This window comes from Ptychodera flava, chromosome 6 (genome assembly GCF_041260155.1).
Source record: "Ptychodera flava strain L36383 chromosome 6, AS_Pfla_20210202, whole genome shotgun sequence".
Classification (NCBI taxonomy): domain Eukaryota; kingdom Metazoa; phylum Hemichordata; class Enteropneusta; family Ptychoderidae; genus Ptychodera; species Ptychodera flava.
The window spans coordinates 14,680,851-14,698,813 of NC_091933.1; the positions used below are offsets into that span (position 1 = coordinate 14,680,851).

Here is a 17,963-nt window from a genome sequence, read left to right on the forward strand (position 1 = left end):
TTTTCAATTTTCACGAAACTAAGATGGTGAAAACTTTTACTTTTCCAAGAGCTTCAAAATAGGGCCCCAACAAACATTAGACCAGAAATATATTATAATATATGAGAGTCTAAATATAAATACCCGAGGTGGATCTACCTTTAGATGTTTCAAATTCTGAAGCAAATATAGTCTGATCAAATGATGACTTTCACATCTACAAAAAAACCTACAGACTTTTTAGATAATGCTGATCAGACATCCTTGCTTTGATAATAGTACAGCCAATCAGGCACTTACCGGTAGACTAATAGGTACTCTGATGACCTATGCATGAATACCTTTTGCAGCACTAGAGTGATGTGCTGTCAAATGTGAACAATTTCTGAAGAATGTTTCATCAATCATAAATGTCACACAAGACTTGTAATAACCACACTATTTTGTTGTAGTTATTGAAACGGTTAGCTTGTCTTTTCAAATTTCCAAAGCCACTCATTATAAATCCAATTCCCTTCTACACATGATAACTAATTTAGCAAAAAAGACTGTAGAAAAGGGGCAGGTGCAGCCATACAAAATTCATTTTACAAGCCCCCTGGCAAACTCTCACACTTTCGTAATCAATCCAATATTGGAAGACTAAGTGAACACTACAATGCAAAAATAATATGTTGTTTCTCAGCAACCACAGTGCAAAGTTGAAGGAATAAGGCACGACACTCTTGGCTTGAATATTGTTAATAAAAATTAACTGCTATGGTTTTTGCAAAATGAATGTGTCAATTAACGTATTTGTGAAGTTTTGCATTCTATCTAATTCACATATTGGAAATTTCACCACCTTGGAGCATTAGAGGTATAAAGGTAAGCTCATTTCAAGGCTGACTCATTTGTATGATTTCCACAGCGTCACGGCACTAATGCAACTGACAAAATTTGCATCGGTTTGACACATTAAGAAGGAATTTCACAGAATCAGGGCATTAATGCTTCTCAGAGGTTTCAGTTCCACTCGCTAAAATTGAATAGAACAGTTTTTTTCACATAAAGATAGCAGCATTTGGAGCGTCTTAGAAGCTACATCTGTGGCAAATTCATAAGATGCTGTCGTGACACCGATGCATTTATGGCTTAGTTGGGGTTGCGCTCTCCCCATTGTGTTTCCATCCAAGACACTCTCAACCCATTCATACTCATCTCAGTGCACGGCATATGTTTCTCGCAAAGAAGGGAGTGCTCAAATGATGTGAGTGATGACTGCTTTTCACTGCAGGCCATGTAAAGAGGCTTGACACCAATGGAAAACCGCTAATCCTTGCTAATGCCGGGATGAGTCAACCAGCGCTCTGCACAGGCTATTACATGTATTTAGGGGTGTTTTTAAGCCTCTTTGGTTCACCTGAAAAGTGTTAGTGTCAATACTTTCTGTGTGGTTGTGCTGAAACTTTCTTTCATTCTGCATGTATGTATGTGCCCACAAACTGTCACTGTTGTATTATGTGGATCTTTATTGCTATACCTTACTACATGATGTCAAAGTGAAATGCACTCATTAATCTTCCTTTAACAACACAATGTCTGACTGTAACTTGATTTCCCACTTCAGAAAAACCCCTCTTTTAACCCAGTCTATTTGATTTTCAGGCTAAAACTAGAAAGTAGTACAAATCATTTTATTACAGGCCTCGTATATCGAACGTCGTGCGCTCCATAGGGTTCAATGGTAACTCGTCGATGATGTTACAGGTCGCATATCATCACTTGACTGAAAGTGAACCGGAAGTATTTTCAACTTGACAACTTTTGGATGTAAAAATATTGAAATTTCATGTTTTGCATAAGAAATCCGATTTTAGGAAGATTTTGCATAAAAAAATTTGATAAATTGCATAACAGTTTAAATATATCGATGCACCATTTGATGATGAAAATCAATCCATTTTTAATGGACTTTCCTCTAAAATGGAAATAAAACATTTGATTATCATTTGCCAATAAACCTAAATATTTTGAGTGAAAACTGTGTAAGAGAGGTATGTAATAAAAACATTATGGCCCAAACATGAGACTATGTACCCTCGGGGCAGGAGACCATTTCCCCTCCTTAAATCCGACTAATGGTAACCTACCCTCGGGCACATAGTCCCATGTTTGGGCTATAATATATAGTATTTCTGAAGGGTTATGTTCAAGCAATCTGAACACTGTAATTTCATTCAAAAACTTGGGGTCAGCAATATTGACGATTAATCTAAAAAAACAGCCACTTGAAAAAAAAAATTCTTATTTTCAATGACACCATCATGTACAGATAAATCATAAAAGCTCATCAATGTCATGCAACCCAAATGCAGCATTTGAAGTTGACCCTGTGGAAGTGTCACCAACATGTACACCAGTAACTGTTTTACCTCTTCATCCCCTGATTCCCTGTAAACAATTCCAAACTCACCATTGATATCAACAGGTTTGGGTCAAACCATGATAACACAAGTCATCGCTGATGAAACAGTCCCTGCTGGATTACGGTGTTTGAATTATGGTGATTGAATTACATGCTTGGTGGCTTCATTATAGGGGAGAGGGGTGAATTGTTAAATGTTGGGAAATATACTTTCCAATATGGCTGCCCAGTGGCCATATTGGATCATATCGCAAAATAAATTGACATGCATATATATGCCATAGTACTTTATCTGTGAACCAACAAAATCGGTTCAGGGATAGTTGAGTTATGTTTCAAAAACATGAAAAAATTGCAACAAAATCGCCGCCCAGTGGCCATATTGGATTTTTATCACAAAATAAATTGACATGCATATATATGCCATAGTACTTTATTTGTGATCTGTGTACCAACATTGAACCAAATCAATTAAGGGATAGTTATGGTTCAAAAACGTGAAAAAATCTCAACAAAATGGCCACCTGTCAGCCATATTGGATTGTATCACAAAATAAATTGACATGCATATATCTGCAATAGTACTTTATCTGTGTATTAATATTGAACAAAATCGGTTCAGGGATAGTTTAGATATGGTTCAAAAACATGAAAAATTCACAACAAAATGGCCGTCTGGCGGCCATATTGGATCATATTGCAATATAAATTGACGTGTGTATGTATGCCACAGTACTTTATCCTTGAACACAATTTGAAAAAAATTGACCCAGGGGTGACAGAGAAACGGTTGCTGACGGACGGATGGATGCACGGACAGACAGACAGACGGACGGCCAGACGGGACCCCATCTATAAGTCCCCGCCGGACTGTGTCCACGGGGACTGAAAAGGGATGAATGGTAATCAGAGCTCAAAGTTGGAAATATTTTGTTGCTATACCAAACCAAACTTTATCAGGTGGAGATATTTTTTCACAACCAAATACATTTTATCACACTTTTTATCCTTAGGCCAGTAATATTATGACTAATTTACTTTACTGACTCACATATTGAAGCTTAGATTTTCAGAGACATTTTGTTTTGAAAATGAAAACAAAAATCCACACTTGTTTCCTTTGTTGAATTCCATAATACAATTAAGGTACATGACTCTGAATGACCATTGTTTTCCATGGAATGTTGTGTTTTAACATAACACTAGTAACCGATAACAGTGTCCAACCTTCACTAGAGTTTCAGGAAAGTGCCTGTGATTTATGTTTCCTATTCAATATTCATAAAAAACTGGCAAACTGGCCCTCACTGAGAATGCTACCCAAGAGTTTACCAGGTAGCATAAAATGGACCTACCAGTACACACGTGTATTGAGAATGTGAATGTGTACTGGTGAACATGTAGAGTAAAAGTTACAAATGGAGGGTGATGAGGGTAAAGTAATTATCTCTTTTGGAATGTCAGTGTTTGATATGATGGCCTCAACAATTTCTGTTTCAGCAATTTTCAAGGACTCTTTGAGGTTAAACATGCTGTCTTCCAGATATTGTTTTTATATCATTTTTATACATCATTTAAGAAATCATTTTTTTGATATCAGAACTTATCATGGTGTCATTTAATGAGTGGATTATAAACTATCTAAGACTTTCCAGGAGTCAATTTCATTTTCAAGGACTTTTTCAGGACTTTCCTGGTAGCTTTAAAATTCAAGGACTTTCTATGGGTGTATGGACCCCGTGTAATGTGCCATACCCATCAGGACACAGCATGGGAGGGAATAGTTCTTACCAGATATGAACTGAATTGCCTCGCGTGCACATTTTGTAAAGTACTTCTTGGGTATTGGCTTTTATGACATTACATTGTTTTTATTCCCGAAATTAATCCAATCTATCTAAATTTGACATTATCCCCACTGTATTACCAGCGTTGGAAACTACGCCCGTCCTCCCGTCCGAGACGGGTAACTTTTCAGTCGGACGGGAGGAAAATTGTACTTCCACGTCCGTGTGTCGGGTTCTCGATAGTAGCCCATACGGCATACCCAGTAATCTCATCGATCATGATCAGCTGCTCTAGATGTAGTTTTAAGGAAATGTAGTATACCAATATGTCGGACTTCAACGCGCTTATGCTACTGAAACTGTGCAACTGTGTGACGCCGGAATGCAATGCAAGCGAGACATGTAAACACGGGTAAACAGGAAGTCGCTCATACTAGTAAATCTCACACTAAGCGAGATTTGCGCGATATCAGCCAGTGCTATAAATATAAAGATATAAAGGAAAGATATAAAGATATAAAGGATATAAAGGAAAATGAGGGCAACTCCACACATCGGCTCTACCAAGATTGTTTAGTATTACGATATGGTGAATAAAAGGATCATTGCATTTATTTTGTGTGGAATACATGGCGAGACACCGGTGAATCGATAGTGCCTTGACCCTAGTCATGTGATTTGAGTCCCCGTAAACCGGTTTGTTGATTGAGTGATTCGTCTTAACGGTGTTTCGGAAACAAAAATGGGGTTCCTTCATCAGTCTCTGTATCCCATCCGTTTGGTTGTGTGATGAAGTCATCTTCGTCCTCGAGGAGGAGAAGCCAGATTCGTTAGCCACTATTGACTGACTCTATAGTGAGCGATCCGGTGTGTGGTGTCATATTATAATTAACATGACCAGCATCGACCGGAGTTTCTGGACGCTTATAAGGATTTTTGTTTTAGGGCATATTATGAGCGTTGCTAGTGCTCGTTATGTTAACAGTAAATGTTGTACTAATCTGTCAACGATTAGTTTGTTGTAGGCATTTAAATCGATTATGCGAACTTTTAGTTTTGTGTCAATTTTTCGTGGACTTTGTAATAGATATCGGGTCGATATTGGTGCCTGCTTTCCGGTGTTTGAAAAGCATGTTGTGAAGGGCTGCTTCAAGAAATAAATCTTATTTCTCTGTGTTTAGCCATTCCCAGGTTTCATGGTTTCGTTACAATATTTGCTGTAAACGGCCTTTGAAATCGGTTTGGTCTGAGGAGAGTATTGGTTTATTTAATTCATGCCGCCAACTTTGATTACTTATATGGCAGCTCTCTGAGTTTTTGATTTTCTTTGCCAGATGATGTTTTCTGTATTGCTCAGCAATCTTTTCAGTTTGGTTGATTGTAGTACCAATTCGATGACAGATTGCATCTTGGTTTATACGATAAAGTGGCATAAAATGGAGACAGATTAAAAAAAAAATGTTTCCCGTTGTTAAAACCGCTATCGTGAAACCTTTTAACTGTGTGTGCGATATGGGCAAAGTGTGTTTGAATTAACTAATTAATTAATCAGAGTGTTATCAGCATTGTTATTGTTAGATATTTTGTATTCAAGTCCGGACTAGAATTCATTTCAAACAGTGGAATTCAGAACAGTTTGTTTGTAAGATCATAGTTAATACTCATGTTGAAAATAAAGTTGTTTACAGTTTGAAGTACATAATGGTTTTGTGTTTTTTGAATGAATGGATTTGTCAAAAATTCAGGACAGGCAACTTTCTGGCAGGACAGGCAAGTTTTGAAAGTTACCAGTCCTGATGTCTGACAAATATTTTGGCCAGTTTCCAACACTGGTATTACGCAATGAAAAAAAAGAAAAGAAACCATTTGAAAAATTATGATCCAACAATATCTGTCGATGCAAGTGCAAATGGCTGAGCAGGCTCTTGACTGGCAGAGGTCGCGTTTGCGTATAAATTCTGCATATTTCACATATAATTGCCATGTAGAACGAGTTGACCTACTTCACAGTATCTCAATGCGCCCAAAAACGATACAATCATCTGTGCCGCGCCGTGTAGCAGCAAAATGAGTTCGTGACCTTTGAAGTACGCGTTTCAAAAAATAAATACCCATGGGAACCTGCTCACCACGCCACGCAACTCATGTACAGCTGACTATGGTGCACTTGTCAGGCGATGGTCGATGATTCTGGTTATTGCCTATATTGTCAAGTTCAATGCCTAATTTACGGAAACACGAACTCTGTCTAGTGTATTCGAAGCTCTGCGTACAGGTTGTGCACACGGCCTCTACCACGTGCTGTCCTGTGGACAGTGTGGTACAAGCCGTCGGCCTACCACCGTACCGCCGGGAAACGCAGACCTATTGTACGCAGGAGCATGGCAGGAGCTAGCCTACTGCTCCTGATTTAACATCAATGCCAACATGGAAATCTCATGAAAAATTTGTCATTGTTGGTTCTGTAGCTAATACAATCTTGAAAAGCAACTTAAAAGACACAGACTGTTATTTTCTCGATCCGCTATCTGCGGACTACGTGCTGAAGTACATTGACTGTTCATGTCAACGATCGTTTCTCCCTCTGCAGAGTTTCTGTATCCCGTTCAACAACGCTGTACCTCGATCACACGATAGTGACGCTATGTAGCTGTGCAGTATTGAAACTTATCATAAAATGGCCACCTCGTCTAACAGTAACACGTATTGTCAGGATTATCGTACGGAAAAAAGACTGCAAAACTAAGACTTATGAATCTTCATCAGAATTGAACACATCATGATTGTACACGAGTATCAACCGTGAATGCACGTTGAGCTCGGCAGTTACACAAGCATGGTACGCTACATGCATAGCCCTACGAGTATGGCGACAGTGTCCGGCTTTGGCTACGCCGGGGGCTACGCCGCCTACCGGAGGTGGGAGGCGGCGTAGCCAAAGCCGGACACTCTCGCCATACTCGTACGGCTAGCTACATGCACTGCCGCGATGCCGATCGTATGCATTCCAAGGCCTATCCCGGAATTTGTTTCACAAACAACCTCAAAGGAGAGCAAACATACTTCTATGGACAATGACGAATACGTTTCTTGGCGAAGCAAAATCAAAACAGTGCAGCAGTACATGAAGTAGGTCATGGCCTTGGACTCTGTGCACGAACCTGATTGGACACTTCAATACCTTTGACCCAAAGTTATTATTCATCAGCACTTCCATGCCATGAGCAGTCCGGGTCAGCTCCAAAATTGGCGACGCTATACCATAATATTTCCCCCCTCTCATTAGCCAATCAGCGGCCAGCGCGCCATCAGTAAAAATTGTATTTCCTGGCAACCTCCACATGCGTCCTTCGTTACGTACGCCATACTGTGTCGAACTCCCGCGCCGTATTCTGTCATAATGTCGAACAGTTGTGTGGCCACTCTGTCAAAACACAATTTCAAAATCGCGTACCAGTTTTATTCTGGCTAAGACAACCAAACCCATATATCGCTGTGATTCCTAGACTCTGGCTTGAAGTCCTGCGAAATATAAATCGTGTACCTACACAGATCGTTCAGAATACCCCATTTGTATCGGAGATGGCAGCGATACAAATTCTACCGTATGGGGAACAGTTGTGTGGCCACTCTGTCAACACATTTTCAAAATCGCGTACCATTTTTAGTCTGCGTTTGACAACTACAAAACAGGTATCGTTTTAAAGCTCTGACATTGTTCTTCTTTCTTGCAAAATGTTATACGCGTACCTACACAAATAACCTTTATAACAGTATTTCTAATAGAGATGACGAACATCCACAAAATGATTCTCGGTACTTGAGCGAAATCGATAAACTGGGGTAGAAATGAATCGTCAATATTTCGAATATTTGTTCACTAATCGGACTCCTTGTTGGACATGACCTTCTGCAGAACACGTGGATTATGTTGACTGTCGAAATTCGTCGAAATTCACAAGACAGGGGCTTAATAAGCGGCCCAAAACTGCCGATCACACTTGGTTGGTAATTTGTGACCCAGCGTGACCTGTACTTTATTAATGATGTAATCTGGTCGATGATTGGCTGAATGCCGGAATACATTATCATAATGAGTCTCCAATTTTGGAGCTGACCCGGACTGATGAGGCTAGGTAGAGAACGTATTACGTACGCAGTGTACGCTGTGTGTTAGGAACGCACACAGGGAATGCACAGCGTACACTGCGTACGTACGCAGGGCTAGCGAGAGAGTTGCCGACATCGACGGTTATTTACGAAAAAAGAATAAAAGACTGGCATTTTGGAAGCGATCGAGTAGCTGCGGTAGGCAGGGATACGACTGGGCCCAAGAACGCTGAATTTCGGCAGTAATTTGGCTTTTACGTCAAGTCCAAAAATGGATTTGAAGTCACCAACTCTACGTACGGGTCTTTGCAGGGCTGTGGTGAGCGGGGCTATTAATAGCTGTAGCGGAACACACAGCATCGTACGCAGGGCTAAGAACGTATGTACTCATTTCTGGCGATCGAGCAGCGAGGGAAACAATCAATTACCAAGGATGAAGCTAATTTGCTAAACGATATTTTATCTTGAATAGTGAGTTGAATGAGTAATAAAATATCATATTTTTAATGTTCAATACGAGGTTGAAACACGGAGGGACCGTGGTTGAAACCAGAGCTATCCAGCTGTAGCCAACCTGGACAAGCACATTTCACAGCGCCCTCAAACAGTCGATTGTTTTCACTTGTCATACGCGGCGTAACAGAAAAATTAAAACTTTCATAACTTCATTAATATCCAAGCCACGCCCACCAAAACCTTTTCAGTTCTAGCCATTTGAATTCTGAAGATGTCTACCAAATTTGACTGAAATACGTTCAGCCGTTTTTGAGAAATGGACCAACAGACAGACAGACAGACACACAGACAGACATCGCTGCGACATAACCTCGCTGCGCGCATGCGCACGCGAGGTAAAAATATGCAGGATTCATTTCAGTAATAGCATTTACACTACTTGCAGAGACAAAAGCATAGCATGCAAAATTTATGGCGGCTGATACAGTTTAAAAAAATGATGAACATGAAAAACTCATTTGCCTTCAACTCAAAGTCATGCCAACATCATTTTATCTGCCTTTTATCACGTTCCGACTGAAAAGTAATATAGTTATCGAAGATCATGAAGCACCTGCCCAAGGCAGTGCAGGATTAGCTCATAAAACTTGGATATTCATTCCTTACTTCAGGAAGTCTGTTTTGTTGAAATTTGTTTCAATATAAAAAAACTTACCTTTCAATGGTTTGGGAACACCAACTGTTACTGCCCTAGAAAGATGAAAAATGTGAAAAATTGTTAAATAGATAACATTTATAATCTTCAGAGCCTAAAGCAATTTATATGTCATCTGTTCATATTGTTCATACACAGATGCACATGTATGTTACTGTATGTAAGTTTTTGTGATGGAAATGTAAGCCAGATAATGTTACCTGGGCACTCAAATTATTTACCATGGTTTCCCTTGGTGTATGGCAATAATATTTAGGACACCATATTAGGGGCACTAGGGGGGCACTGAATGTTGCTAAGGTCCCACAATGATTTTTTGAAGGCTCATGCGCATGTGTAAGACGTGAATATCATAAGTCACTTGCAAACTGCAATGTTGAAAACAACATTTCTCATGCATTTACATGGCAAATGAGTTACTTCACGGTTTGATCCTACCAACTACTACAAGTAGCTTATTAATATTGGGCGAATATATAACATGGTATGTACGTACATATGTATATACATACATTCATCATATACCTACATACACTCACAACACACACATACTGGTATATACATCCTGGTAATTGTAGTACGTACATACATACATACATACACATACATACATACATACATACATACATACATACACATACATACATACAGTACATACATACATACATACACACATACATATATACATACATGCATACACACATACATATATACATACATACAGTACATACATACTGTACATATAATACATGTTCATGTACAATTGTTATTAATATGTCATATTCTTGATGTCCTCTGTAATCTCACTTTTCTGTGATTAATCTGTCTTCTTTTCATTGGACAATTGACTTAAGGGAAAGTGAATTTGAAATGTGATCCACATTGTGAAAAGAAAACTTCATTTATCACCTGAACTCATTGTTTGTTCTCAGGCAGTCTGTCATTGTGAGAGGAAATGGAACACTTTAAGACAACTGAAATTCAATTCATTGTGAAACAAGATATTGAATATACTGTGTCCTTTCTCCTGATGTTGATGATCTCATAGAAGACACCCTAGATTGATTGAAAAACTGTCAGTCTACGGAACATCAAAACAACAGAGCCAATTCAAATCAAGGCATTTTGCCATAATGTATTCTGGTAATCCTGATGGTTTATAGCAAATGTAAAAGTATACAATATCAAAATCTGAAATTGCCTCCGTGGTTTCATTAAACAGTACAAGCTAACACTAGTATGCGGTAATTGTAGAGAAATCAGAATTTTACAGGAATCCTTTGAGCAAGAGGATTCCATTTCCCCAAGTTATAATGTATGATTTGTGACTAAAGCTATATACCACAGCAAGCTCCTTTATTTTAAGGCGTTCTGTTAATTTTTCTTTTACATCTTTCAAATAATTTCTCCAGTCAATCTAAAAACCTCCACCTAAAGGATTTGATATTTTGATATAACAGGTGTCCATCACTTATAGCACTGACTTTGTAACGACATCATATTTTGACCAAATATATGTGTACTTCAGAAAATTTGAACTATAAGTACTGTAACAGTCCCTCTATCCACTAAGGGACTGTGGTACTGTCAAAGAAGAAAATGGCACAAATGAAAAAAAACAGCCTCCGTAGAACTAAATGCTTCATTGAAACTGGTTGGTACATTGTACGGGGGTAGCATGATAGCTGTTTAGGCTTGACATATACTGTACCACGGGGTTTGTTATTGTCTGTTTGAATTTTTGCAAAGTTATGGCATGATATCAGAAACACACATGAATTGCCAAAGTAATGAAAATCAATGTGGCGGTCAATTCTGTTTCCCTATAAATAATAACTGTGATTTTCAGGGAAAGATTCCAAAAATGCTGGTACCATATTATCTGTGTATAAATCACACAGACATTTGGTAAAAAATTTTCTTTTTCATCCAAAATGCATGATGTTGACAACACGAATACCTGTATATTTATTGAAAAAAATTCTGAATGTTCGTCTCAAATGCAGAATGTTCACAATTTACTTATCAAAAGCACTGTCTAGACATTTGAAATAAGAAATGATTGGTGAAATCAGCGTTATTGCCATTCATTTCCTCCATGAAAGCATCCTGCATACCAAACAACCTGCATTTCAAAAGGGCAGTCAGTTTTCACCTGCAAAATGCAAATTATATCCTGCCAGTACGTGTTCTCTCTGAGGCATACTTCAAAGTTATATGTCATGAAGAAGCAGTTATACACTGCAGTATCAGGGGTGATGATCTGCACGTATTGGCAATACAGAAGACTGGCAAAGTTCTAAAGTCTGTTCACAGACTCAATATACCTTGAGACTCCACAATAATGAATATTGGTGCAGTGAAAGGATTTGGGGAATTATTCAAAGCAGTCAGTAATACCATGGAAATACTATTTTTTCATTTCAGTGTGCCGTAAAGACTGGCTTATAACAGGCAATGGCCAGACAGATTTGTGGTAATACTGAATTATGTACCTGCTTTTGCATATTGATTTGCAAATAACTGTATACCTAAGAATGTCTGCCAGTGAATATTTGCCTATAAAAACTTGTACATCACTACAGACTTCCATATTTTGAGTCAATCCCTCCTATATATAGATTTCTTGCCTGCCCCTCCACCGAAACAATGGATGGGTGGTTAAATTCCGTGCGAGACACTTTTGACATGACAAAATGCATGTTTAGTGCTACTGATCTGATTTATCAGACAGCAGTGTGATTTATGGAATAAGAATGCAGAACAATAGACTAATATTGTGTTGTTCTGCAGAAAGCACATCCTGTGATGTGACACAGGTTATACCAGCTAGGGACTGTGCATATTAAAACACATGAACAATGTTTTGACATGAAACTCCCCCAGCTAGAAAGATGTAACACAGGTTATACCAGCTAGGGACTGTGCATATGTAGGGCACATGAACATCGTTTTGACATGAAACTCCCCCAGCTGGAGGCATGGAAGGACAAAAATCCAATATCAAAACTGAGATTTGAACTTGCCCCTGCAATAAGAAATAGGTTGCTATCAGTTTAAACTACTGACAAAGCATAAATCATTGGTTTCTCCATAGAATCTCGAGAAAAACCTGTTTTATTAAATCCCAGAAAAAACATTAAACAATATATTCCATTGTCTAACAAGCAAATTCAGTTAATGCAAATCCAAATGAAAATGGCTAAGACATAAAAATTAACTTCCGTGATGAAAATTCATAATTTAGAGTATTGGCAGTGATTTGAACAAAGAGCATTCCAGAATAAAGTCTTACGCAGTTACAAGGTTTCCATGGTGTAATCATGGCGTACATTTGTCCAAATTTGCACACAATAATCAAAATATGGTAGAGCTAAACCCCCATTCAGTAAGTTTTGTCCCTAATATCAGTACTGATTATCCGTAGTCAAATAGAAGTGCTTTAATCTAGAAACTCACTGACAGTGATATCATTGATGAAGCAATAAAAGCGTGCTAAGCAAATCCTAAACATGTTGTTTCTTACTTTAAGAAATTGTACAGGCTTTCAAAACACATACTCATCTGAATGCTTTCTGTTGGATTCTAAAACGGTGCAAAATCTAAGTCACTACCAGGTGCGTCACATTTATGTTCACTTTAAAGACCTCCACTGCATTGATTTATCAGTTGATGATCCAAAACTAAACTGCTGAAGAAGACAAGCAGGCTTCCGTTGTTACAATCAAATTTGCTACACAGCTCATGAGCCATGCCATTATCTATCCTGCCTTGCAAATGAATAAAATATGACTTACCAGTATCTTCTAGTAAAAATGTTTTGATGCCTTGCTTTCTTCAATGATTGATCAATCTCCATTGCAATACCAGGGCCTGAGGCAAGTAACGTAACCCCCGAACAGTCCCTTGTAAATTAAGACGGAGGGAGAAAGAGACAGAGACAATGTTAATATATATTTCAACGAAATTGCTGTGTTGTCTCGATGCTTCAATCGGTAAATGTTGATGCATTGCAAGTCCCTGGATGGGCAGGCAACAATTGTGGAAATACTTCTCATTGCCAAATTCGGAAGACAGAGGGAAGTTTTTCTCGAGGGATGTAGTAAACATTACCGCTGCTGATTCTCTTCAGCAGAAACCATAGTTCAGGCAGGCCACATGCAGTCGTTGTTCCATCCACCTACTGGGAGTTACCTTAGCGTATTGGAATTCCCAAAAGCCATTTACTTCATGCAAACAGAGGTACTGCACAAACCATATGGGGTAACAAGTATTTTATTTCCCACTGAAGACAAATCGTTGTTTACCAACTGCTCTTTGATGTCACAACCTGATGTGCGGCTGCAATGAATGACGGCATATACAGATTTCTGACCCCAAATTGTCCACCACATGGATATGTACATTTTGCTATCTGCCATCCTTCCCTTTTTTTGCAAATTCAAGGTTCCAAATATGTGGAATCCTACCTTCTTCTGGAAAATCTGACTTTCCCAGTTATCCTTCTGAAATATAATTTTACCATTTCAGCCACTAATAAGGTGAAGAATGGCGGGTGTGCAAATACCATTTTGGACTATTTTCAAGGTATCCCGGTAAAAGAAGGCCAAATTTGAGAACAACTGGTCTTTTTTGAGATGCATGAAGGACGACACAAAAGGATAAGTTCCCTGCAGAATAGGAGGTATGAAGCCAAATGATGAGGGAATCAAATTTCCCCTAGAAAATGCTGAAATCAAGTTTAGTCAGATACAAACACACCAAATAAATAATAAGCTGTGCAGACTCCATTGGAACATATTTTAGAGAATTTGTTTACCAGCAGTGATATATGTGAGTGTTAGATTTTATTATAGATTAGAACACCCCCCCTTTCCAAAAGATAAGGCTGCCGTTTGAGGCAATTCTATGTTATTACTATTGCATGATTGTTCATCTTATACAGACTCATGAAACACATGACTGATTCCCATCTAGGTACTGACTGATCAAAATTGTAAGCTAGGGCTGAATCGAATTAAAGATGCTGTATTTCGGAAAGGCCTCTTGAACTATTGCCCAGAGCGCAGTTCATGGAGGGTAATTGAATCTGTCAGTTTAGGACAAGCTTTGTCATTGCATACTGGCTGGATTAGCCGAATCAGTTATAAGGGGGTTTCTACTCAGCTGTAGTACTGAAAACACAATTGTTGCCGGGCAGGTCAATGTGGGTTGCTGCTTGAAGACATGGTGAGGAAAGAATTACATTGATGATGTAGTGAATTCACGCTGATACTTTGAGATGCTCCTTCTGTGTATACAGTAGAAACACAACTTCTTGTAAGAATGAACGCAGAATCACACGGCAAAAGCTAGCAGCCATTCCAGATTTAATGGCTACTCAGGTAGTAGAGCTGTCTACCGTACACTCTGACGAGTACAATGCTATGACAATAAATAGAACGTTTCCTGCTAGGCTTCATATATAAAATTACCATCAAAATTTGGAAAAGCAAAGTCTCTACCTGCAATACATTGTTATAAGGCAAATGAATATTATGATATTGCGTCTTGGTAATCACCACTAACCTTTCTGGTGCCTTCACAAAATGAAGATGTTTTTCTCCCAGCAATTCACTGAGACTAGGTAATAGATCTTGCAGATTTATGTTATCACTAATATCTTGATTATTTGCGGGATGTATCCCAACTCCTGCTGGTTTATTCAGTCCAATAATGCCATCTAGTAATGGGAACCGTTTATAAAAAAGGAAAAAAAATAGTAAATGTGTTTTTATTTCCACTCTTTCATATTAAATGGGCTAAATACTATGAAGAGATAAGAGACAATATTGATTGCATTTCAAACCATTTGCATACTGATAGAGCTGCATGTACAGCTCTTCTATCTTTCCAGCCATCAGTACCTCCAACAGAGGTTATAAGTAGAGAAAAAATAAATAATTTGAAGCAGACTGACATGTTCCTTTTTTTTGGGGGGGGGGGAGTTATCCTACCCCTTTAAAAAAGAATAGAACAAACATATAACTTAATATTTGGTATCCTACAAAAAGAATAGTGGTTTCACAGTTTGCGGATCTTTTCTATACCAGTACAATATGCCTTACCAAACTGGTCAAAACAAGGTCACAATAACCTTAAGTGTACTGTTTTCTAACTATCAGCCATCAGAATGTTATCTGTGAATCTGTGGGTCCTAGCATAGTTTGCCATCAGCAAGAAATTTGAAATTTGGAAATTGCCTATATAATGGGCAAATGCATGTGCGCACACACACACACACACACACACACACACACACACACACACACACACACACACATATATATATATATATATATATATATATATATATATATATATATATATATATATATATATATATATATATATATATATATATATATATATATATATATATATATATATATATATATATATATATATATATATATATATATATATATATATAGAGATAGAAGTTGACAATGTCTTCTCATGTAGACTTATTAACCTGACCAAAAGCGAGATGGGCAAAGTAAACAATTACTTGATACAATCAACAATATTATATATATATATATATATATATATATATATATATATATATATATATATATATATATATATATATATATATATATATATAACTGCACAAGTCGGGTTGTGATGTCATGGGATGTGGCAATATACATATATATATAATTAGAATGTTATTTGTGAATTTGTTGGTCTCAGTGTAGTACACAATCGATGAGAAATTTGAAACTTTGCATAACATATATAAAGAATGGGCAAATATGTTGGTCTTTGCATAGTAGACAACCTTCAAGAAATTTGGCATCACATGTATAAAGAAAGGACGAATATTTGTATATTATACACACACACACACACACATACAATATGATTCAGACTGATTTAATGAATCTAATGCATTTGTAATATGTTGGGATATTACCGATGTAACAACTCACATAAAAGCATGTAAATTTAAAAGCTTTAGTATTAACAGCCAAATGGCATATTGCAAATGCACTGCTCATTGAGCTATTTTGGCTGTCTATAATAGGCTGTTATTGTAATTTTATAAATGGTAAATGTGTTAAAATTGCTTTGCCATTGGACAAAGAATATGAATAATATACTGTACACTATGATGTGTACTGTTAGTTTTACTCAGCATAAGATTAAAAGAGAGAGAAATGATATGGAAAATTCAGATGCCTTCACTAAAGAATACTTACGCAATAATGTTCCCCCTCTTTGAATGATAGATGAAAGCAAACTTTGCATAACACAATTTATGAGGCAAAAGCCAAGTACTAGTACATTATGAAGGGCAAAGTTTGCTTGAGTCCAATATTGGCTGGGATGGGGTACATTATTGCTCTTATTTTATAGTTTTGACAATGACAGTGAATTTGTAGATGTTGGATAGTCAGATACATTATCAGTAATAACCAGGGGAAGATGATGTTACAGAATTCACCAGTATTGACAAAGCTATAAAATAATAGACATTGTGGTGTACATGGCATATGCTTACAGTGTTTCTCTGCATGTTCACTGAAGTGGGCAATTTCTGCCCCATTCATCAAAATTAAGGGGCAAACTTGACATTTGAGGGGGCAGTATTATTTAATGCTTACTAATGACATTAAACAACATATCCTATCAAAACATGAACATAAAATGGCACCAGTATCCATGGAGACTGAAGCACAACTATGTCCTTTACTGTGTTTTCTTTTCGGTGCCTCCACTCCACGTTATGAACGTCACCAAAATTGAACGACAGGCGATATTTTGTCTTTTCCGGGGGAATATTCTGTATAGAAATAACAGCAAATTCACAGTTCACTACACTATGCGTTTGAGTCACCACCATATGGGCGTATTTGCTTGCTGTGTTTTGTGCGCGATTTTCGCGCAGTCAGTAACTTTTAAGGGCAGAAAATGGCTCGAAATGCGCAATTTGCGCAATCGAGAGAAAACCATATGCTTACTGTACCTCGACAGACACAAAGCATGAGGCTTTTACAAATACCTATGAAGAATCTTGCATCTTTGTACTACTTAACTGACATCATGATCCTTTTCCATATTTTTCAAAATTTTATTATCATTATGTCAGCCATTACAGGGTGAAAATGCAATAAAATGTATCTGTTACAGTTTCAAAATTATATGTATGCTGCTTTGGATTTGAGTAGAGAGAAGAGCAGAGCATTCATTATACATGTGTGCTACTTTTCAATGTTATGGTATAATAGTGTTTCTGCGTTTGTTCTGTTGTTCAGTGCTCTTGCAACATGCAATGATTTTGGCAGAACTGTGATGATCTCTGAATGAACTGCGTCTGTATTTAATATGGTATATGATCCGGTAATACTCAAATTACAAAACTTATTTTTGGTTGTTAATTTGTGACACCAAGGTTGTCTGAGATTGGCAAATCACAGGAGATTTAACCAAAGAAAACTGACATTCAATGTAGCCAGGCTGT

General features: G+C 37.7%; 1 protein-coding gene across 1 annotated transcript in view; it reads right to left on the reverse strand.

Annotated features, from left to right (window-relative positions):
• LOC139134957 (mitochondrial mRNA pseudouridine synthase Rpusd3-like) overlaps positions 1–17,963 on the reverse strand; it is a 37,293-nt gene that overhangs the window by 18,074 nt on the left and 1,256 nt on the right. The window contains exons 2-4 of the mRNA XM_070702070.1: positions 15,023–15,176; positions 13,252–13,359; positions 9,455–9,489 (exon numbers count right to left, since the gene is read on the reverse strand). Of these exons, the coding sequence (XP_070558171.1) occupies positions 9,455–9,489; positions 13,252–13,359; positions 15,023–15,176 (297 nt within the window). The remainder of the gene's footprint in view (positions 1–9,454; positions 9,490–13,251; positions 13,360–15,022; positions 15,177–17,963) is intronic.